At 39.5% G+C, this 21,587-nt stretch overlaps 5 protein-coding genes across 7 annotated transcripts; 2 read left to right on the forward strand and 3 right to left on the reverse strand.

Moving 5' to 3' along the window:
• Nucleotides 1–152: 152 nt before the first annotated feature.
• On the reverse strand, nucleotides 153–3,670 carry LOC111789661 (pectate lyase-like). The gene is made up of 3 exons (XM_023670303.1): nucleotides 3,555–3,670; nucleotides 1,729–2,475; nucleotides 153–747 (listed from the first exon to the last, which is right to left on the reverse strand). The coding sequence occupies exons 1-3, from the start codon at nucleotides 3,662–3,664 to the stop codon at nucleotides 387–389; spliced, it is 1,218 nt and encodes a 405-aa protein (XP_023526071.1). The 5' UTR covers nucleotides 3,665–3,670; the 3' UTR covers nucleotides 153–386.
• Nucleotides 3,671–4,993: 1,323 nt separating this feature from the next.
• On the reverse strand, nucleotides 4,994–5,872 carry LOC111803578 (predicted GPI-anchored protein 58). The gene has a single exon (XM_023688097.1). It carries the CDS (start codon nucleotides 5,870–5,872, stop codon nucleotides 4,994–4,996), a length of 879 nt encoding a protein of 292 aa, XP_023543865.1.
• Nucleotides 5,873–6,227: 355 nt separating this feature from the next.
• On the forward strand, nucleotides 6,228–8,585 carry LOC111789651 (mitochondrial inner membrane protease ATP23). The gene is made up of 5 exons (XM_023670291.1): nucleotides 6,228–6,467; nucleotides 6,677–6,798; nucleotides 6,916–7,053; nucleotides 7,150–7,233; nucleotides 8,156–8,585. Exons 1-5 carry the CDS (start codon nucleotides 6,359–6,361, stop codon nucleotides 8,288–8,290), a joined length of 588 nt encoding a protein of 195 aa, XP_023526059.1. The 5' UTR covers nucleotides 6,228–6,358; the 3' UTR covers nucleotides 8,291–8,585.
• Nucleotides 8,586–9,715: 1,130 nt separating this feature from the next.
• LOC111797319 (glycerol-3-phosphate dehydrogenase [NAD(+)]-like) lies at nucleotides 9,716–13,109 on the forward strand. 3 transcript variants are annotated; one of them, XR_002815528.1, is made up of 12 exons: nucleotides 9,716–10,204; nucleotides 10,318–10,394; nucleotides 10,484–10,556; nucleotides 10,643–10,860; nucleotides 11,064–11,174; nucleotides 11,627–11,690; nucleotides 11,772–11,809; nucleotides 11,891–12,011; nucleotides 12,094–12,148; nucleotides 12,237–12,285; nucleotides 12,677–12,903; nucleotides 12,999–13,109. XR_002815528.1 is itself a non-coding variant. In XM_023680301.1 (11 exons), exons 1-11 carry the CDS (start codon nucleotides 9,859–9,861, stop codon nucleotides 12,851–12,853), a joined length of 1,329 nt encoding a protein of 442 aa, XP_023536069.1. In that variant the 5' UTR covers nucleotides 9,718–9,858; the 3' UTR covers nucleotides 12,854–13,027. The 3 variants fall into 3 exon arrangements, 1 of the variants encoding a protein (XP_023536069.1); XR_002815527.1 differs by having other exon boundaries at nucleotides 9,717–10,204; nucleotides 12,981–13,100; XM_023680301.1 differs by having other exon boundaries at nucleotides 9,718–10,204; nucleotides 12,677–13,027.
• Nucleotides 13,110–13,131: 22 nt separating this feature from the next.
• Nucleotides 13,132–15,861, reverse strand: LOC111797332 (protein ABHD17B-like). Its single transcript, XM_023680314.1, has 5 exons — nucleotides 15,141–15,861; nucleotides 14,539–14,575; nucleotides 14,207–14,443; nucleotides 14,067–14,114; nucleotides 13,132–13,811 (listed from the first exon to the last, which is right to left on the reverse strand). The coding sequence occupies exons 1-5, from the start codon at nucleotides 15,440–15,442 to the stop codon at nucleotides 13,329–13,331; spliced, it is 1,107 nt and encodes a 368-aa protein (XP_023536082.1). The 5' UTR covers nucleotides 15,443–15,861; the 3' UTR covers nucleotides 13,132–13,328.
• Between the last annotated feature and the right edge of the window lie 5,726 nt (nucleotides 15,862–21,587).

Below are 21,587 nucleotides of genomic sequence, written 5' to 3' on the forward strand. Positions count from 1 at the left end.
GAGGCAACCGTTTTTGTTGCCCCATACTCTTGTTGCTGGTTATAGAGCTTGACCAAATTAACTAGGTTAAGGAATAAGTAGCTCGACTCAAAAGTAGCATGATTGACGGGTAAAATATATAGTACTCATTCCGTTTTTGTGAGCGTGATTGGTGACTCAAAAACATAATTCCTCATACTTTTCCCATTACCTTTCACAATCACAAACATCCGAGTTTAACCAAATACTCTGCTTTGGCAAACCAAAAAGTTGGATGGAAATTAAACCAACACAAAAATTCAGATCTTCATAAACTAATAATAATTCAACTGCTCTTCATAAACAAAGGCCCTTTCTTCCTTCATTTTCGGTACTTGCAGTTATATGACCTTTCCTGTTAATACTAACTAGCAACGGGAGCCTCTGCGGCAGTTGAGGGCGCCGGCTGTGACCGTGATAGAACCAACGAGGGAGGAGGGTCTAGCGCTCAGACTGTAAGCTCTTGCGTAGCTGGACGCAGCGCCGGCGCCGGACTGGCGAAAATAGGCGCCGTTCAACATCATGTCGCCCTCTGACCGCCAGTTCCAGTGACGCCACTCACTCTCCGGTGCGTCCTCGTGCTTTGTCACCTCCTTTCGGTATCGGACGTCCGGCGCCAAAAATCTGTTGCCTTGACTGTATATTGTCGGTGAAGCACTCCCTCCAATTGCGTACATTTCCCAGTGGGTGTAATCGTTGTTCACCACATGGAAATACCCATGCCTGCATCTGCAAAATCATTCCCACAATTCAAAGACACCATTTTTAGATGGAAACAAAAATACCCACATCAAAATTTTGATGCTTTTAAAGTTGAATTGAATTATGCAACCTTACACGTGGAACCTTATATGTGGAACCTTGCCCTAGCAAAATTATGGCTCTGAAGGAGGTTTTGTGTTGTCCCACATTTATAAGAATGTAGAAACCTTACTCTAACAGAGCCTTTTAAAGCATTAAGGGGAGTCCGAAAGGGAAAGCCCAAAGAGGATAATATTTTGCTAGCTGTGGCCTGTGTCGTTACAAATGGTATCAGAGCCAGACACTAGACGATGTGTCAACCTTCTCGCTCTTCCCCAAAGGAGTAGACATGAGACGGTGTGCCAGTGAAGACGTTGGCCCCAAAGGGGGTGGATTTGGGGGCGGTCCCACATCGATTATAGGAAGGAAAGAGTGCCCGCGAGGACGCTGGGCCCCGAAGGGGGTAGATTGTGATGTCCCACATTGGTTGGGGGAGGAGAACAAACCACCCTTCAAACTACCTCTAACAGGCCGTTTTAAAGCTTTGAGGGGAGCCTGAAAGGAAAAGCCCAAAGAGGACAATAAATGTGAGATCCAATCATTCACCCTCTTCGGGATCCAGCGTTCACACGACTCGGTGTCTGGCTCTGATACCATTTGTGGCCGTTCAAGCTTATAGCTTAGGACAATGTCTTCTAACAGTGAACCCTCTTCGGGATCCAGCGTTCACACGACTCGGTGTCTAGCTCTGATACCATTTGTGGCCGTTCAAGCTTATAGCTTAAGACAATGTCTTCTAACAGTGAGTTTGGACTGTTACGAATGGTATCAAAGCCGGCCACTGGATGGTATGTGAGGAGACTCTAAGAGAGTGGATTGTAAGATACTATGGTTGGAGAGGAAACGAACGAAGCATTCTTTAAAAAGGGTGTGAAAAGCTCAAATAGAATGCAAATTAATTTGATTTACCTCGGCATTCGTTGAACAAGGCCCTCACCAAAATGGTTGAAGGCAATAGTAACTTGCATATTCTTGTCTTGAGTGTAAGAGTCACTATGTCCCAACAGCATCACTTTATCATGATGAGTCATGTAATTATTCGAAATCGTGATCGCCGTCGAACCATGAATCGCGTCGATCAACCCATCGTTACAATTAGACAAGGAACAATGGTCAACCCAAATATGCTTCCCACCAAAGATCGACACTCCATCACCGTCCGATATAGTCCACCACCCGGAGTGCTGTGGGGAGTCCCGTATGTTACCATTCCCCCCTCTCTTACAGTCATGTATGTGGATGCCGTGGATTATGATGTTTGTGGCGTAGTGGATGGTGATGCATGGCCCACCTGCCACATGCACGCTGGCCCCACGCCCGTCGATGGTCTTGAACGAGTTCATCACCAGTTCTTGTCTGAGTTGGATTACCATGTCACGCTTGAAGATGATCCATAAGGGCTCGTTTTGGATGACGGCGTGGCGGAGGGTTCCTGGTCTGGGGTTGAGAGGGTCGTCGTCGCCGGCGTCTGTGACGACGTAGAAGCGGCCGTTTCTGCCGCCGATGGCGTTTTTGCCGAACCCAATGGCGCAGTCGGCTAAGCGCTTTCGGTTGGTTTCCCAATTGGGGTCGCATCTCCAGCAGTCGTCTATTGGGTTTCCTGTTCTACATGACAAATATCCCAAGTTTCTTCTTGTTCTTGATTCATTGATGCTCCTGTCCATTTATAAATAAGACACATTATTAATGAGAACCTTATGAGTGTGCTTGTGTGTCCCACGTTAGTTGGAGAGGAGAACAAACACCGGCAAGGGTGTGGAAACCTTTCACAGGTATTAAAGTCTTGGGAAAGTCCAAGGGAAAACCCAAAAACGACAATATCTTAAAGCTGTAGGTATGAAATATACTTATCATTCACTGTTAGCATATGTATCGCCGTCAGTCTTATAATTTTAAAACGTTTGTTAGGGAGTCTCCCTACCCTTATAGAAATGTTTCGTTCTCCTCTCCAACCGATGTGGGATCTCACAATTCACCCCCTCGGGGAGCCAGCGTCCTCGCTGGCACACCGCTCGGTGTTTAGCTCTGATCCCACATTGGTTAGACAGGGAAACGAAACATTTCTTATAAGGATTTGCTCGCTGGCACACCGCTCGATGTTTAGCTTTGATCCCACATTGGTTAGAAAGGGGAACGAAACATTTCTTATAAGGATGTGCTGGCTGGCACACCGCTTAGTGTTTAGCTCTGATCCCACATTGGTTAGAAAGGAGAACGAAACATTTCTTATAAGGATGTGTTCGCTGGCACAGCGCTCGGTGTTTAGCTCTGATTTCACATTGGTTAAAAAGGGGGAACGAAACATTTCTTATAAAGGTGTGGAAATCTCTTCCTAACAAACATGTTTTAAAATCGTGAGTCTGACGACAACACGTGACGGGTCAAAACGGATCATATCTACTAACAATGGGTTTGGGTTCTTACAGAGGATCATAGGTTTATAAATAGAGGATCATAGGTTTATAAATAAAGATTGGAGAGCTTTTGAAAAAATCAAAAGTAAAACTATTAAAATGTTTAAAGTGAATAGTATCATACTATTGTGGAGTTTGGTGATTGTAATGTTTAAATGAGTGAATAACGAGTAAGAGTAAGAAATGAAGATTCACATATAAACAACTTTTGTATTTGAAACACTAAAAACATGTTAGAAGAAACCACATTTTGTTAAAAGGGTCGAAATCTTCCTCAAAACTGAACCACAAACAACAAATGAAAAACAAAAACATGTATACCTTTGAACTTCTTGAACGACAAGATGAGGATCTTGAACTTCAGCCAAGGAGGAATCAGTGAAGAAGAAAGAGAGTGGTAAAAGAAGCAAAAAGAAAAAGGAAGCCGCCATTGGAGAACAAATCAAAGAAAAAGGTTAAAGAAGAAGAAGAAGAAGAAGAAGAAGAAGAAGAAGTGGTGGGTTTAGCCATAATGGGATGATGAGTAGCATTATATAGAAATATAAAGCCGTCAGTAGAGGCGTGATTGTACCATAGATTACACCCAAGTGGGGTCCACAAACATGATCGTAATTTCAGGTTTTCAATCATCTCTTCAAACCTCTCAAGTCAAACTCTTTTGACTTTCTGTCCTTCTCTCTCCTCCCTCCCTCCCTCCCTCCCTAGTTTAAAAAGGTCAAATTTTTATGTTATTATTAAGGTTTTGGATCAAATTAAGCTCCACCCTTCTTTCCTTGGGTGACTTTCGACGGGTTTTCAGCCATCAACTCGAGAATTTTTGGCTTTAGATTCACACCAAACCTCCCATTCTGCAACTGTTTTAGGGTTTTAAAGTCTCTCAACTTGCTTAAAACGTATGGGAGAATGGAGAAATATGTATAATATGGTCCACAAATATGAGATATTCTAAAAATAATTTATTTTTGTATTTGAATTTGCTTCAATATTTAAAAAATGTACCATCCTTATATTATAGTTTGAATTATTATCGTTATATTATAATTAATTTTCTTCTTTTTCTAATGAATTACGGTTTAGGTAGGTTCAATTCTAAATGTAGTGTTTGGAGTTTGTTGACTTTCTAATCGATATACCACAAATTAGGTCTATCTAACTTATGGGCGTTCATTAAATTAATTGTGATTGTTAGACAAAATGTTGTTAGACAAAATGGTATGTCCACTTTGAGCATAAGTGCTCATGGCTTAGCCGGGACTTTCATCATTTGTTTATAAACCCCAATGTGGGACTTTTATCATCCAACACCTCCCCTCGAACAAAGCACGCATTTCCTTAATGGAGGCTCGGCTCCTTTGGAGTCTTAGTCATTTTTTACTCTTTGTTCGTACAATCAATTATCAGAGCCATACCTTAAACTTTGGCTCGCCACAATGGTATGATATTTTTGGGACTTCCATAAATTAGCCAACGTGGACTTCCATCATGCTTCCCCAAAAAGTTCCATTGAAAATATTTTTGACTAAAAATATTTATAACAAAATTGTTGCTTTTTTTTTTTTTTTTCAGTTTCTAAATCATTTTTATATAAAGAAAAAAAGTGAATGGTTAGTTATTAATTTCAATATTTTTAATACTATTTTGTCTATATTCATGTTTAGATTAATTATTTAATGATTTAAATGAATGAAGAAATAAGATAATAATAAATAATAGAATAATAATCTCTTAATTCCACCTCATCTCATTACATTAAAAAGAATTTAGAACACAATGACTCCAGCAATGGTCGCAACCGTGGTAGCAGACATCTTCAGGAACGAAGATCCACTGGCAGAAGCATCAGGGGCCGGTGCATCAGCAGCTTCCTCCTCGCTGCCTGGTCCTTCCGCAGGTCCGCTTGGGGAAGGTGGAGATGACGCCTCTGCATCGGATTCAGGGGCTGCGGAGGTAGACTCATCGCTGGCCGGCCCGGATGCAGGGCTGCCGGCAGGGGCATCAGCATTAGGGGCTCCGGCATCGGCCTTCGGGGCTCCGGCTTCGGCCTCGGGGGCTCCGGCATCGGCCTCGGGGGCTCCGGCATCGGCCTCGGGGGCTCCGGCATCGGCCTCGGGGGCTCCGGCTTCTGCCTCGGGGGCTCCGGCTTCTGCCTCGGGGGCTCCGGCTTCTGCCTTTGGAGCTCCAGCATCGGCCTCGGGAGCACCGGCTTCTGCCTTTGGGGCTCCGGCATCGGCCTTTGGGGCTCCGGCATCGGCCTCGGGGGCTCCGGCATCGGCCTCGGGGGCTCCGGCATCGGCCTCGGGGGCTCCGGCTTCTGCCTCGGGGGCTCCGGCTTCTGCCTCGGGGGCTCCGGCTTCTGCCTTTGGAGCTCCAGCATCGGCCTCGGGAGCACCGGCTTCTGCCTTTGGGGCTCCGGCATCGGCCTTTGGGGCTCCGGCATCGGCCTCGGGGGCTCCGGCATCGGCCTCGGGGGCTCCGGCATCGGCCTTGGGTGCATCGGCAGCGGAGGAAGAGTTGGATGGAGCAGCAGCCGGGGTCTTGGCTGCGGCAGAGTCGGCGTCAGGGGCTGGGGCCTTGGCAGCAGAGGCAATGCCGAGGACGGCGGCGAAGAGAAGAGCGAGGAGAAGCAATTGGCGGGCCATTAATGCTGAATCGGTAAAGAGATGAGGAGAATCGAAGAGAAAAAGAGAGGAAGTTTTATTTAAATAGGATTCTGAAGGTCGCAGAAATCCTCTGTAAGGTATATGGAGAAAGACTGCAACACCAGAGAATGAGTTTGAAGGAGGGAAGGGGAAGAGTATTTAAAGGACTTCAGGGCCCAACGGCGGAGGATTCAGTTTTGGGTTCAGAGGCTCGCCGGATTTGCCGGATTTCGCCATTTTCAGTTGGGATCTCTTCCCTACAATGGCGGGAGAGGGAAAATAGTTTAATCTTAAAAAAATCAATTTTTAGTTCTAGATCATATCGATTTTGATCGTGGCTTTATGATTTCTTTAATTGAACCCGGTTTCTCCTGGTTCGAGTTCAGTGAAAAACCCATGATGCGAACCGTTGTTCGTACAAAACCCCGAAACCCGCTTGTAGATAGTGCTGCAGCGACGCCGTGTTGACACTTGAAACTAAGAAGAATGGCGGAAGAATCCACCCCGGAACCTGGATCGAATCGCTTGTATTCTGCCGTCAACGGCGGCCGGACGAAGGAAGAATGCGAGGATATGATTCGAAGAAGTCTCCGAAGTATGAACAACAAATCATTTGTTTCCTGTTCTACTCGTCTCCTCAAAATTTGGAACCCGCGTATAAAATTGCAGGGTTTAGGGTTTTGCGACTTTTGTTTATTTGCTGAAAATTTGAAAATTAGAGCTCTCTTTTGTTTTTCTCGCACCTTCTTCACCGTTCTCTGCGACTCAAATGGGTCAAAATGATTGTACTTCTGTGTCTCTCAGCTCCGATGGTGAAATTCTTGATGGAGCATTTGGAGAAATCTGGATGTGGGATTGGGGATAAGTTTATTAAGGCTGTTCATTGCGATAAGCAGATCAGTGGTGGCTATGTTCGTGGTGAAGGGGTAATACTCATTATACTTTCCTCTCTTTGTTTCTGCTTATGGTTTGTTGATGAATTTGGATCTGGATGAGAATGTTGAAGACTGATTTCTTTATTGTGTCTACTTTCTTGCTTGTAGATAATGGTGTGTAGGAATCATATGAACATTCAAGATGAGGTTAACCAAGTTGTAATTCATGAGCTTATTCATGCTTTTGATGATTGTCGTGCGGCAAACTTGGATTGGGCTAATTGTGCACATCATGCTTGCAGTGAGGTATGAATCTGCAAATAGCCAGTTTTTTCCCAGATTGAGTTTCTTTTGTTCTGGTTTCCTTCTGGTAATTTTCTAACACATGTATTTGGAATTTAGATTCGAGCTGGTCATCTAAGTGGTGATTGCCACTATAAACGAGAACTACTGCGAGGTTTTGTCAAATTACGAGGACACGAGCAAGTATGATTTCTAGAAAATTGTAGTTTAATTCTCTTGTTGGCATCTAAAAATGAGTATAAGTTTCATCCTTCATGTTTGAGATTTTTGAATTTCTGACATTGTTCATAGCCTCTTGCTTAAAAAGGTGAAAAAACATCCATGAAGTGTGCTTAGAGTAATTATAAATATATTCTCAGCGGATCAAGGACTAATGAACATGAACCACAGGACAGTTGAAAAGTTTTAGTGTTCTCTACTGATAGATTAGTTATATGATTAACAACTTAACATGTCCCATGTTATTGTGTTACATTAAAGAACTTTTTTCATGATAGAATCTAAAATCTCTGTGTATGCTCATGTCAACTTGAAGCTGATCTTGGCCATGAATATAGTTGATTTAACCATTCTTTCTTGTAACTTTTCGCTGATAATCGCTCTTGGCAATGGATTTTTTTGTGCTTAAGAATTTGCTTTTCCCTCAGCCCTTTGCTAAACTAGCTTATATATGAACAGTGAGAGTAAAAGTTCTTCATGAAAGAAACATAATACTAACAGAACATTTTAGGAAGGCTCTAATCTTGAAGTCATGTGATTGCATTCGTTTCTTTCTTTCCTTACTGGCCAATATTTCTAAGAGATCTAGGTTTGTTCAACCCTGAATGTATGGCTGCAATTGGGGGCCATTGTAACTTTTCTCACAGTCCTAGGAAAAAAACAAAACTCTTCTCGATGTAGATGTCGGTGAGGATATGATCGAAGGCGATGCACTAATGATTGAACAACCTGTGCATGTGTGATATGATACAAACCAGCATTTCATTTTCTTTTTGTCAACAATATTATTACCCTACTCTCGCTCGGATTCTTTTTCTTCTTGGTGCATTTCTGTTGGGCTCTTTCGGTTCGCTATTTGTTGACATTCTTTTCTCAATTTGTGAAGGAGTGTGTGAGAAGAAGAGTGATGAAATCAGTGATTGCTAATCCTTATTGCTCGGAAGCTGCTGCAAGGGATGCCATGGAATCTGTCTGGGATGTTTGTTATAATGATACACAACCATTTGATAGAGCTCCCTGAACAAATGGAACATTGTAATGTCCTCTGCAGAGAACAAAGCAGCCACTGCTCCTATTTTAATGGTGCTGTGCCCAAAAGAGACAGGTTTTTTTGCCCAAAATTTGGATTCCATAAACTATAGAGTAAGTTCATTGTCACAAGCAGTTCGATCAATTACACGAACGATCGATGATTTTATTCGGATACAGACATTCTCATTTTTTGCTTGCATCTGTTCCAATACCCTTTTCATATTGATAACCTTATTGTATAATACTTCTAAATTACCATATTAATTGGTTAGCTATGTCCGTGTGAAAACAGTATTCTCTTATTCATTTTAACCATTGTATGGATAAGATGAAGATAGTTGGAAGACAGCATAGTTTTAAGGTCCCCTCCCATTAAATCTTGTTGCTCTTGTGTCTTTCATCCTTAGTGGCAATGGCAATGGCAATGGCAAGTGGAATAAGGGTATGGTGTTTGAAAAGACCCACAAGGACAACGATAGATATCTGTTCTTGTGCACCCAATACTACCAAAGAATGCCAGGTAACACTGATGTTCCTCATTGGATATCGATAGAAATATCGACAAATCGAGATCTCGATTTTATGCTAATATCATGGCTAAAATATTGATGTCAAAGATAATTCTATTTATACTTTTTAAATATGTTGAAATACTAAGAGAAGATGATGAGATCATTCGATAAATGTGTAAACTTCAATTGTGAACACGGTTGAACTTGTAGGGTAGAGGTCGTCCAAGTCCACCGCTAGTAGTAGATATTATCCACTTTGGCCCATTATGTATTGCTATCAGCCTTACGGTCTTAAAACGCGTTACTATGGAGAGGTTTACACTTTGGCCCATTATGTATTGCTATCAGCCTTACGGTCTTAAAACGCGTTACTATGGAGAGGTTTACACATTATTATAAGAAATTTCACAGTATGTGAGCCAAATTGGGAGTGAGATACTTGGTTTTTAGGCCACCATCCATTTTCGTGTTGGTGGACTAAACATCCGCTTAATATATATATATATATATATTTTTGTCACACTTTCATCCTTTTAGATAAAAATAAAAACAACCCCTTCCTACCTAAATTATCTAACTTCAAATTTTATTTTATTTTATTTGCAATTTCTTAATATCAAAGTTTTTAGATAATTAAATAAGTATTTGAAGCATTATATTTGTAAAAGTAATTCGAAAGAACCGATGAACCAGGTGCTAAAAAAGTTAGCTTGGAATAACTGACCAACGTTTGTGCTTTATTCTGAACCCATTTCTAATACCCATCATTATTTTGTAATCACGCCATTTTTGGAAGAGCCCAAAGATTTAATTTTGGTTATGGGTATCTCTGGGAATCCAGATAATACCCATCTCCATGGAGCTTTCTATTTTTAGATTTTCCTCATTTTCAGACCCAAAAATGTTGCAACTATCTGACATTTGAGATTAATACAATGATTATGCGTTTCGTTTCTGAAAATTCGAGAACAATATGTAAAAACAATGAATATATGAACTCCATGAAATATAGCAGACCTTAGTTTGGATCGCCAGATTTAACAAAATGCACGGATGCGCTTTGTTTCTCACGAAACGTGTATGGCTTCTCCGCTCTCTCAATTTCTCTTTATATTCTATTTCTTCTTCCTCTTCCCTTCTACTTCTCTCCACCGCTCGCTCCCATTTTCTTTCCTCTTTTCTCCATTCTCTCCCTCCCATTTCTTCCATGGCTCCCGGGATCGAAGCTCCACAGCGTTCTAGCAATGGGGGCTCTGTTCGTCCCGATTCCCATTTCTCCGATGATGGGGTTTCTCGAAAATCCAAAGTTACCATCGTTGGAAGTGGAAATTGGGGCAGTGTTGCGGCTAAACTCATCGCCTCTAATGCGGCTAGGCTGAGTTCCTTCCATGGTATTTTCTTCAACTTCTGAAACATGGGATTTGTTCGTTATGCTACTGGATTTCGATTTGCGCCATTTTCGTTGCATTTTGATATCCGTTTTCTTGAATTTATTGGATTTCAGATGAGGTTCGAATGTGGGTGTTTGAGGAAACTTTGCCTACTGGTGAGAAGTTAACTGATGTTATCAATCTCAACAATGTAATGTTCTATCGATTAATTACGACCCATTTCCGTGTTAGGAAATTTAGAGCGTTATATATTAGTGATTCTTGAATCTTAATTAACAGGAGAATGTTAAGTATCTCCCTGGTATAAAGCTTGGCAAGAATGTTATTGCAGATCCAGACCTTGAAAATGCAGGTATTCCATTCAAGTTCTTCTGATTTTTTTGTTGATCTCATTCAAATCTTTCTCACTTAGCATAGTCTAATGGGTTGAATTATCAGTGAAGGATGCTAATATGTTGGTGTTTGTGACACCCCACCAATTTGTGGAGGGGATATGCAAGAGACTTGTGGGAAAGATAATGAAAGAAGTGGAAGCTATTTCCCTCATTAAGGGGATGGAGATGAAGAAGGAAGGTCCATGCATGATTTCTTCCCTCATCTCCCAGGAATTGGGTATCAATTGTTGTGTTCTAATGGGCGCTAACATAGCAAACGAGGTTACTTTTACAGATTTAAAGCCTTGTATGACAATTTGTTATGTATGTTCATATGTATTAAGATTATGAAAACTGTTCATGACTCTGTTTTCAGGTTGATAAACAAGTAATCATTAGAAGCTTTTGTCCTAATTTTGCTTGATTTTAAAGTTCAGTTATGTTTTATTTCGTTTTGTTTCAAGATTGTTGAACTGTTCATGTAGATTGCTGTAGAGAAGTTTAGTGAAGCAACGGTGGGATACAGGGAGAACATGCGGGAGATTGCTGAAAAATGGGTTCAACTTTTCAGTACTCCCTATTTTGTTGTTTCACCTGTGAGTACAGTTCATGATCTCATGTATATTATTTAAGCAATCTCTGTCAATCCCAATTATGAAGAGTTTGATTCTGTTCAATACTGATATATCACTCACAAATTATGTGTAAAACTTGGTTTAACTCCTACTTAAGTTTTTGAATTTTGTATTTTTCGTCTCTAAATTTTGCATCTTAACTATTTGTGAGATCCCACATCGGTTAGAGAGGGGAACGGAGCATTCCTTATAAGAGTGTGAAAATCTCTCCCTAGTAGACACGTTTTAAAAACCTTAAGGGAAACCCCGAAAGGAAAAGTTTAAAGAGGACAATATCTTCTAGCGGTGGGCTTGGGCTTGGGCTGTTACACTGTTTTAGTCGTTGTGATTGATTTCTTGCATTAATCATAGCTATTTCAAATTGACTGGTGAAAGGGCTTCTTATTACCTTTCTAATTGTGAAATATTGAAAGGTCCAAGACGTTGAAGGAGTTGAAATGTGTGGAACCCTTAAAAACGTTGTGGCATTAGCAGCAGGTTACTCATAAACCTTTATCAATTCGCTTCTTTTTTTCTGCTTTTGATGAAGAACAGTCTTTAAACAATTTGACATGACAGGTTTTGTTGATGGTTTGGAGATGGGAAATAACACAAAGGTACAAAACTTAGTTCTCAACATTCAAAAGGTAGATTACATGTCTTCTTTATCTCAGACTATTTTCATTTTGATTCGGTAGGCTGCGATAATGAGAATCGGTCTGAGAGAGATGAGGATGATCTCCAAGCTTCTGTTTTCATCTGTTAAGGACAGTACTTTCTTTGAGAGTTGTGGAGTTGCTGATCTGATTACAACGTGCTGTAAGGATAAATTCTTCATTCTTTTGTGCTTCTTCCTTTACTTTCTTTCACTGTCTCAGTCGAACCAATTTATATTTGGCAGTGGGAGGAAGAAACAGGAAGGTAGCAGCAGCTTTTGCAAAGCATGGAGGGAAGAGGTTCATATTGCTACCCTGAAACATGGATTTTTTATATGGATGCTACGTAACATTGTTGCTGTATATGATTTTACCTTCTCCCATGTAGGTCTTTTGATGAACTTGAGGCAGAGATGCTGCAGGGCCAAAAATTGCAGGTTTCTATTTCCCAATGACATGATTAACTCGTAGCTTTCGTAAATGAATCGTTACCCTTCTTTTCCTTTTAGTTTTGAATTCAACATGTGGTGTAGGGGATTTGAACCTCGGGTTGGATGAGGTTGAATAGTTAATGTCTTTGTTTGTGGAGCGAGAGAATTTGAATATCTGACATCTTAGTCAAGGATAGAGAGTTGAACTAGTTGAGCTTCGTTCTTGGGGAAGCAAGATGCTTGTTTCTTGCTTAAATATTCACCAATTCCCTGATAAACAAATATTAGATTGTGTTCATCCTAAAAACCAGTGATGCAGGCATGTATAAACATTCTAGTTACATTATCAAGTAAAGTTGTTGTAGTTTCTCCTAACAGCTCATTTTACATTTTGAAGGGTGTCTCCACAGCAAAGGAGATGTACGAGGTTTTAAGTCACCGTGGGTGGCTCGAGCTGTTTCCATTGTTTGCATCAGTCCACGAGATCTGTATCGGTCATCTTTCACCATCAGCCATCGTCGAATATAGTGAGCGCAGACCCAACTTCTCTGTTATTAATGGCCAAGCTCAGTAGTTTTAACAAGACTGGCTCTCGCCTATTTCAGATGTAGTGTGTTCATGAAGGTAGTTGCATCGTTTTTGTACATTGAAGAAATTTGAGTATTCGGTCAATATCTGACTGAACTTTGCTTGATCTTTAGAAGTAAAACGCATGGCAGGTTGGTTACAGCAGGCACAGAATTTGAGAGATTGAGATGTGTTTCCTGAGGCAGCTTAGATTCTAAAAAATTCTCCAATAACATTGATTAGTTTCCATTCAATATTTGCATTGATACTGAGAGGGTATGGAGATTGGTAATGGAAACAAGAACAAACAGGACACCATGTCCTTTTCTCATTTCATGATAGTTAATTCAAACTTTCAGAAGGTAAACTACACATCAAAAGGACCATAAGTTAATACATAGAACATAAAAAAAAAAGATCTGTGAAATTCTTACAATCCCACTCCTGTTCCTTAGAAACAATTTTGCTATACCCAACAACAATTATCCGGTGTGTATTCTGTCAAGTCGTTCGACACTCTTTCTTGCTCGTTCAAACTGATGATCAACACTTTTTCTAGACTTCTCGTGACAATCGACGCTCTTGCGTGACCTTTCTTTATGGTCAACTGACATTCTCGTTTTCTCTAATTTATCTGTAGTACCATACTGGCTCTTCTTTTTTTCATGCCTATCGGTGCTCTGCCTTGGTTTCTCTCGCCTATCTGTGCTCTTCCTCGAAACTTCGAAAAAGTCAACACTCCTTCGAGGTTTCTCTAACTGGTCTGTGCTCTTCCTGGAACTGTATCTCTGGGATGGGGATTTCTCCACCGTTGATATGAACTTCTTCAGGTGCTTAATATACTCCGGATAGAGCTCCAGATCACAGTGGTTTCCTCCTTTAATCCACAGTGGTTCATACTTTTCTTTGCATAATTCCCAGAGTTGCTTACCATGTGAGCAATCAACCACATCATCTGAAGTTCCCTGGTAAAAGAGACCCATATGACCAATTAAGACTATAGTTCTCAAGTGAGCAACCATTCAAGCAATCAACCACATGATTAGACAATTCTATTTTTCAAAACTTCCTTCCTCTGATTTGCCTTGTATAAACGGGCATAGAATGGTTCGGTTTCTTTAAAAGTCATGGATTTATGAACAGCGATTTCAATCTGTACATGCACATTAGTTTATCATGGTAAGACGACAATTGAAAAATATGCAACAGGGAATTCTTACGTGGATGATAAGAACAGGACAATCAACCAAAGGAATTTTGTCAATATTCTGCACAGAAAGAAAACAACAAATACAGCATGTGAATGATGCATATAAAGAAAATAAATCTATCACAATAGAAACAAAAAGGGTTATTTTACCTTATAAATGTCGAACCAGTACGAACGCTTCACTGGATACATGACTCTTAAACCAGAAAGTATAGGACTATGAAGAATTACAGCTCTTAAAAGAGGCAGCCGAGCTGCAAGATCCAAAGTGGGGCCACTTCCAACTGATTGGCCATACAGGATGATATCTTCCTGCTTAGTACCATAACTTTCTTCAAGACACTTGTATACAGCTTCAATATCTGCATATGTATTCTGCTCACTTGGCTGCAATGTAGAACAGACGTTGAATCTTGGATTAGGATCGATACGAACATCACAAGCAATTTCAATTCAATCTAAATCGCTTATGACAAACACACCTTTCCAGTTGATTGGCCATACCCTGAATAGTCATACCTGCACAACCATTTCCTTATTAGAATGCTACAACTTTTTTCTATAGTAATCAACCATTTCATGGACGAGCAATTAAAGTGCAGCGTAAGTCTCGATTTTGACAGGGGAACGATCACAGACCTTGCAAACCAATTCAGGGGAAGAAGGAGAATCATTGATGAAATGAGATTTATCATCGAGCAATCCAGATATAGAAAGCTTGATGCTAATAAGGATTCATTAACTCTCAATATTCTATGAGTTCTGATGATAATATCAGCTCAGATTCTCTAGCTAGCACGGTCCTTATTCAATCGAAGAATCATCCGTCTATGGGTCAGATAAGATTTCCAGCGCCAAATTCATTCAAGACTTAAATTCTACCACTAATAGTTTGGATGATGATGTAAGAACTGAATTAAACCTAGACTGACTATAATTGGCATTCATGAAGCTGCTATCAGACACAATCACAGTTAAGTCCCGAATTCCTAATGAAATCTGGTAAATTCAGACGATCCATATGCAGAAGTTGACCGCAAAAACAAAGGAAAGCACCGAAACTCAGAAGAGAACAGAGCAATACCCCATGATGTTAACACGAAGGTGAATGCTCAATTCAATGAAAAGCTCGTACATCTGGCCCAGATCAGCGGCGTTTCCATGAGAGTAAAGCAACGTCGAGGTGGCCATAGGGTAGCGAATGAAGACAGCAACAATCTCAGTACCACGACGAGTGGGCAGCTTAAGAATCTCAACATTTTCACGATGAGGAAAAGGGCTTAGAAGCAAAAGACCGGTATATTCATCGGTAACAAGTTTGTACGAAGGCGGATTCGGTGGGAAAAAAGCGAGTTTCGCCGCCATGGACGAAGTAACACCACCCATCTTCTCGGTCCGCCACTGTGAACGAATCTAACCCCGATTAAGCGAACCAACAACCCATCATTTGAAGAAACCCCAAATTAAAAACCCAAAAGAAGAACGAGCAAGAAATTCAACAAAACCCTTTGGTCTAACGGCGCAAAATTATCAGTAAGAAATCGACATTCCAGAAAATTCGAGAGTTGGGATTGGTTTACAAACATTCGGTGAGGAAAAAAGAGAAGAACAGAGAGATTGTAGCGGTGGGTAACAGGCACATAAATGGAAGAGAGAGAGAGAGAGGTTTAATGGCGTCTGTGATGATGGTGGGTCAGAGAAGAGAGCGTGGCCAGTGGACCTGAGAGGCGTGGCGTGGACAATACAAAAGAAGAAAATGGTTTACTTCTTTCTCATCTTCACTGAAATTATATAGTGTGTCAATCATGGCATTCTTAGAGAGAGAGAGAGCTGAACTTGAAGGTGGCCATTGTTGGTTGTAAGAGATCCTTGTATGCTTCAGCTTAGAACCCTATATTTATCTATCAATTTTCCTATCTAATCCTTTTATTATTATCATTATTATTCCTTTTGGAGGTCTCTTATCATTGCTTTTATTTTTAAAATTTTTAATTTTGTCACGCCCATCAATTAAAACATTAAACTAATAATTATGCTACTTTACCCATCTGAATGGCAAAATAATTGTGATGTCACATTGGTGGGAAAGAGAACAAAAGACCCTTTGTAAGAGCGTGGAAACCTTTCCATAGCAAAGATGTTTTAAAGTCTTGAGGGGGAGGAAAAGCCCAAAGAGGACAATATCTACTAGCGGTGGGTTCTTGAGGGGGAGGAAAAGCCCAAAGAGGACAATATCTGCTAGCGGTGGGGGTGGTGTCATACTATCTACATTTTTATGTATTTTTAGTATCAACATCAACATCGAACATGTGAAAAGAAAATTTAGCAAAAAAGTAGAAAAAGGAGCCACAAACATACATCAAACTGTTCTCATAGGTATCTTATTTTCTACACTGAAATGGCGGTGAATGTTGATCCTTGATGTAAATCCATTATAGGAGGTTTAAGAACCAAACACTTAAATCCAAAAGCAAGAGATTAAGAAGACTTATATCCAATAATGGTTCAACCCATATTTTCATCATAAAAGGTTTTGTAATTATCCTCCTTTCTTATCCTAACCAATAGAGTCCCTTTTTTGGTCACTTTCCTAGGTTCTTTCCATGGGATTTCCGTTAATAAAAGCCTTGATTTCTTAGCTATATATTTTGAGTTCATAAGCATGTGTAGTCAGCTCTTGGTCGATATATATGATCTTAACAAGTTAACCTATGCTCAAGTTAACAGTTTTGAACCAACCGAGATTTCAATTGGTTCCTTCTAAGCTAGCTTGTTCTTTTGGATTGAGTAACTCTTTCCTAAAGAAGGAGGAAAATGAACTCCTATTCTCAATTAGGAAGGAGGAAAATGAAGGAGTTCTCTGTTCTTTCCTAAAGAAACAACATTCTGGCCTCTTATCATTACTAGATGGAATACATAAGGTGCATTCAGCCCTCTTTTATCATTACTCTCGTGTAAGACACACGACTATGATTATCACTAACTATGATCGTATAACCGTGTTCATCATCAATATCGCGATACTTTGAACCATGTTAATCACAATTCACAATCATAAAAAGAAGAAAAAAAGTAGCCAACAAGAAAAGGCCAACAAAAGATTTAATAGCAGATTTCATTGGCCAACAATTTCTTTAGTCAAGCTAATCACATGGATCTCCCAATGATAGATGTGATATGCCAGGCAGCCAGGACCCCACATCAAAAGTTCAACATATAATTATATCAGCCAAGCCATAAGAGACCAAATAGAAGGACAAGAATTAGAAGCAAGAAAATAATGAAGCATCCATTTAAACAGAACCATTTACTGATAAATAATCTAATAAGATATTTCCTGCTTGCAGTGTAATAAGAATGTAGAATGGAAAGTGGATAAAGGCCTTCAGTTCAACAAAAGTTCTGTTATTTTAAATTTTTTTATTGTGGTAGATCTTGTTGCTTTTGTGGTCTTGAAAAGCTTTACTATTCCTCGGCTTACTGCTCGCACCTCCTTAGAACACATTGAGGCCGAATCGTTAAGAAAAAAATCGGAAATGGAGAGCTGAGAACCTTTTATTTGTACATTGAAAGATAGGGCTTGTTCTGTCCATGAAGATACCCTCATGGAATACAAGGGGTAAAGGGCTAGATAAAAGACATGCTTGGTCAAAGATGATGTCATTTCAGTAACGCCAGATATACTGCCAATATGAAATTCTAGAAACACAGGTTGGTCCCCATTATCAAAGTTAAGAACAATAAAATGAGCTAATGATCACTGGATTTCTGAGTTTTGATTTTTCAAAATAAGGAAATTGATCAGCTCCTCAATCTCTGTCGTAAGGGGATTAAGTGCAAGTGAAATTCCACGCAAATGTACTCTCACTCCAAAAATCAGAAACTTAGTCTATGAATCCCACATAGGTCGGAGAGGGGAAGCATTCCTTATAAGAGTGTGGAAACCTCTCCCAAATAGACGCGTTTTAAAACCTTGAAGGGAAAGCCCAAATAGACAATATCAGCTAGTGGTGGGCTTAAGCGATTACAAATGGTATCAGAGTCAATCATCGAGCGGTGTGCCAGTGGTGTGCCAGCAAGGACGCTGACCCCAAGGGAGGTGGATTGTGAGAAAATACATCGATTGGAGAGGGGAAGCATTCCTTCTAAGAGTGTGGAAACCTCTCCTTTAATAGATTCGTTTTAAAACCTTGAAGAGAAGCTCAGAAGGAAAAGCCAAAGAAGACAATATCTACTAGTGGTGGACTTGGGCGATTACATAGGTACAAAATCTGGAAGTCTTGAAAACTGTACCATTTCTCGAACCGTGAACCAGAGAAACCACTGGATCAATAACTATGTATACATCGACAGCTTCATAAGAACTCTAAACACATTTTATTCATCCAAAGCCACTGATTGTCCTCTAATTTAGAAGGTGAAACATTCTGGACATTAACTTGAGGACATAACTCTCAATCTAAGTTCTTCAAACATGAAATGAACTTCATAACAGGTTTTTCTATTTTATAGGAAACCGTTGAATTAAGAGAAAGTGTACAAAACCAGGCTATAAAAAAACACCGGCAAAAATTCTTCAAACATGAAATTTTTTGAGTTCAAGAACATGGTAAGTGAAGGATTGAAAATTTTGACCCCTTGATCGAGAATAATCAATTGATCTGTGTTTAAGTTGACAACACAACAAAATAGTTAAACCCCTTTGTTCCTTTATTACCAAATACTATAGAAACTTTGAACTATGAACTAGAACAAGAATCAAATTTTAGCTTGATTAATGGAGAAATATCCAAGAATCTTCAGAAGGGTAATCAGTTGCAAAGGGGTTAAAGACAGATTCAGGAGTGGAGATGGCACGAGTAGGACTATGCCTTTGAGAATGAATTTGTTGGGCGAGGGAACCTTATTTAAACCTTATTATCCTTCTTAAGAACAAAGGTTGAAATGCATAAACAGATTGTATCCATATGTAATAAAAGATATCGATATCACCCAAGAAAACTAGTCTGGAAATGAATAAACTGCAAAACTCAGTGCAGTGCCATTACTAGTCAGAACGAACAATGGTTCCACCATAGTTCCCATGAAAGAGGAGAATGATCATTCTTAGTTCCAATTATAACATAAGGCAAACCATAAAGATCAATTCAATAGCATAATCCCTCAAAAACTTTAAAATCTCACCCGAGTAAACCATCCAAATCTGTCGTCAAAGCTGCTTCCTCAGTTTCTTGTGCTTGTTCAACGTGTTCTTCCTCTTGTTCTTCAAAGTGTCAAACCAAATCAACCCAGAATTATCCGACCCACTTCATCCGCCTCAGATGCCGGCGACCCAATTTGTAAAATTGTGTTTGGAAAATACCCAAATGGAATTTCTGGGTAAATATTGAGAGAATTGGAAATGGGCCAAAAATCTGGCCCAAAATCTCCTTTTTGTGTTCATGCCCATCTGATCTAGTTTCTTACACTCCGAACTTGGAAAATCTGGCCCAAAATCTTTTTAAATAAATTAAGACAGCCAATATAATTAATTATATTAAGTAGTTAAGACATTTATACTTTTTTTTCATAAGATCAAAATTTAATCATCTTATTATAAAATTATAAAAATATGATAAATAAAAATAAAAAATAATGGTTCATCATTATAATCTCAAGACAACAAAATAATTCTTATCCACGACGAAAATAAAAGAGTTTTTAATTTTTAGCTGTCTTCAAATTCACATTCCTATTTAAAAAAGAAAACAATTAGTGATCATAAATGTGTAGGCCCTAAACCAAACGAGGACAAAACAATTATCAATAGCCAAATTCATAAAGTGAAAAATAATAATAATAAAGTTTCGGCATGATATGATTATATTCTAAAAGAAGAGACAAGAGCAATCATGTTTCTTCTTCCATACGTGCAATATGATCATGATTAACAAAAACATCAAGAAATACTGTCACACATTTTAAATTTTTAAAAAGAGTTTCTCTTCCGTAATAATGGGATTACCCTACCAGAGGGACAATATGTCTAACTCTAATTAAGGCTACAATTATGATATTAGATTCATAGGGTTAGGTTCATATGATTAATTTTGGAGTCGGGAATGTTAAGCCTAAGTCTAATTAGGGCTACAAATTTGTTGGTAATACGCACTATATAAATCCTAATCATTCACACCTAAGCTATTGTTGTTATTATTATTTTTTTTTAATTAGGGACGAAAGTATATATTAAATCCAAGAAAAATAAAAAAGGAATTCGAAACATCAGCCATGATTGTTCCAGCTATCACTTGGACAAGTGAAGACATTAAAATGATAAGTCAATGCACTTACTCAAGGTGAGGTCTCTAGCTTGACAGAAGGATCGAGCCATTTACTATTGTGGTTCAAGTTGGAAGAATATGTTAGCCATAATCACTTAGCTGAAGTAGGAGTACGTGATGAACGTAGCTAGCCCATACCTCGGGCCGAACACATATGAGAGGGTCCCATAAGCATGGCACGTGTGCATCATGTAATTTGTCCACTCAGCCTCTTTTGTTGGCCATAGGACTCTTTCTTTGCTGTCTTAAAAAGAAGGATTTTAATTATGCACATGTGTCGGATTGCCAAATGGAAACATCCACATCAGCTACCGCACAACCCAAAAGCAAANTTTTTTTTTTTTTTTTTTTTTTTTTTTTTTTTTTTTTTATAATTAATGATTAAATTAAAATTTATTTCTTAAATTCTAATTTTATGTCTTTCTCTTAACTTTACAAAAAATATATTTAATATATTTCAAACTTAAAAATTGGATTTATTTCTTAAACTTTTGATTAGATCAATAAATTAAATAAATTAAATGATTGATTATTGGACACAAAAATAAAAATTTTAATATCATATTTTTTTTAATGTTTACGTTATCTTATCTTTCTTTCTATCTTGTTCTTCAGACGTTTTTCCTAAATTGGGGTCTTAACTATTTGTTTTCGGACGATCTTCTGCCGCCTTCTGACCATAGACTTTGTCTTAAGAGTTGGATTGTTGTGTTGTCCTTATTGGAGAGTCATAGCTTATTTCAATTAGGAGTCATTTGCTGTGCCTTATCTAAACTACTGGTAGTCTTAGCTAGAACCAATTTACGTAACATGTGATGTCCCACATTGGTTGGGGAGGAGAACAAATCACCATTTATAAGAGTGTGGAAACCTTCCCCTACCAGACACGTTTTAAAGCCTTGAGGGGAAGCCCAAAAGGGAAAGCCCAAATAGGGCAATATCGGCTAGCAGTGGGATCTAGATCGTTACAAATGGTATCAGAGCCAAACACCGGACTATGTGCTAGCTTTCTCGTTGTTTCCCGAAGGGGGGTAGACACGAGGTGGTGTGCCAGTAAGGACGCTGGCCCTAAAGGGGGGTGGATTTGGGGGGCGGCCCACATCGATTGAAGGAAGGAAAGAGTGTCAGCGAGGACGCTAGGCCCTGAAGGGGGTGGATTGTGATGTCCCACATTAGTTGGGGAGGAGAACAAACCAATATTTGCTAGT

Source organism: Cucurbita pepo, chromosome LG01 (genome assembly GCF_002806865.2).
Source record: "Cucurbita pepo subsp. pepo cultivar mu-cu-16 chromosome LG01, ASM280686v2, whole genome shotgun sequence".
Lineage (NCBI taxonomy): Eukaryota > Viridiplantae > Streptophyta > Magnoliopsida > Cucurbitales > Cucurbitaceae > Cucurbita > Cucurbita pepo.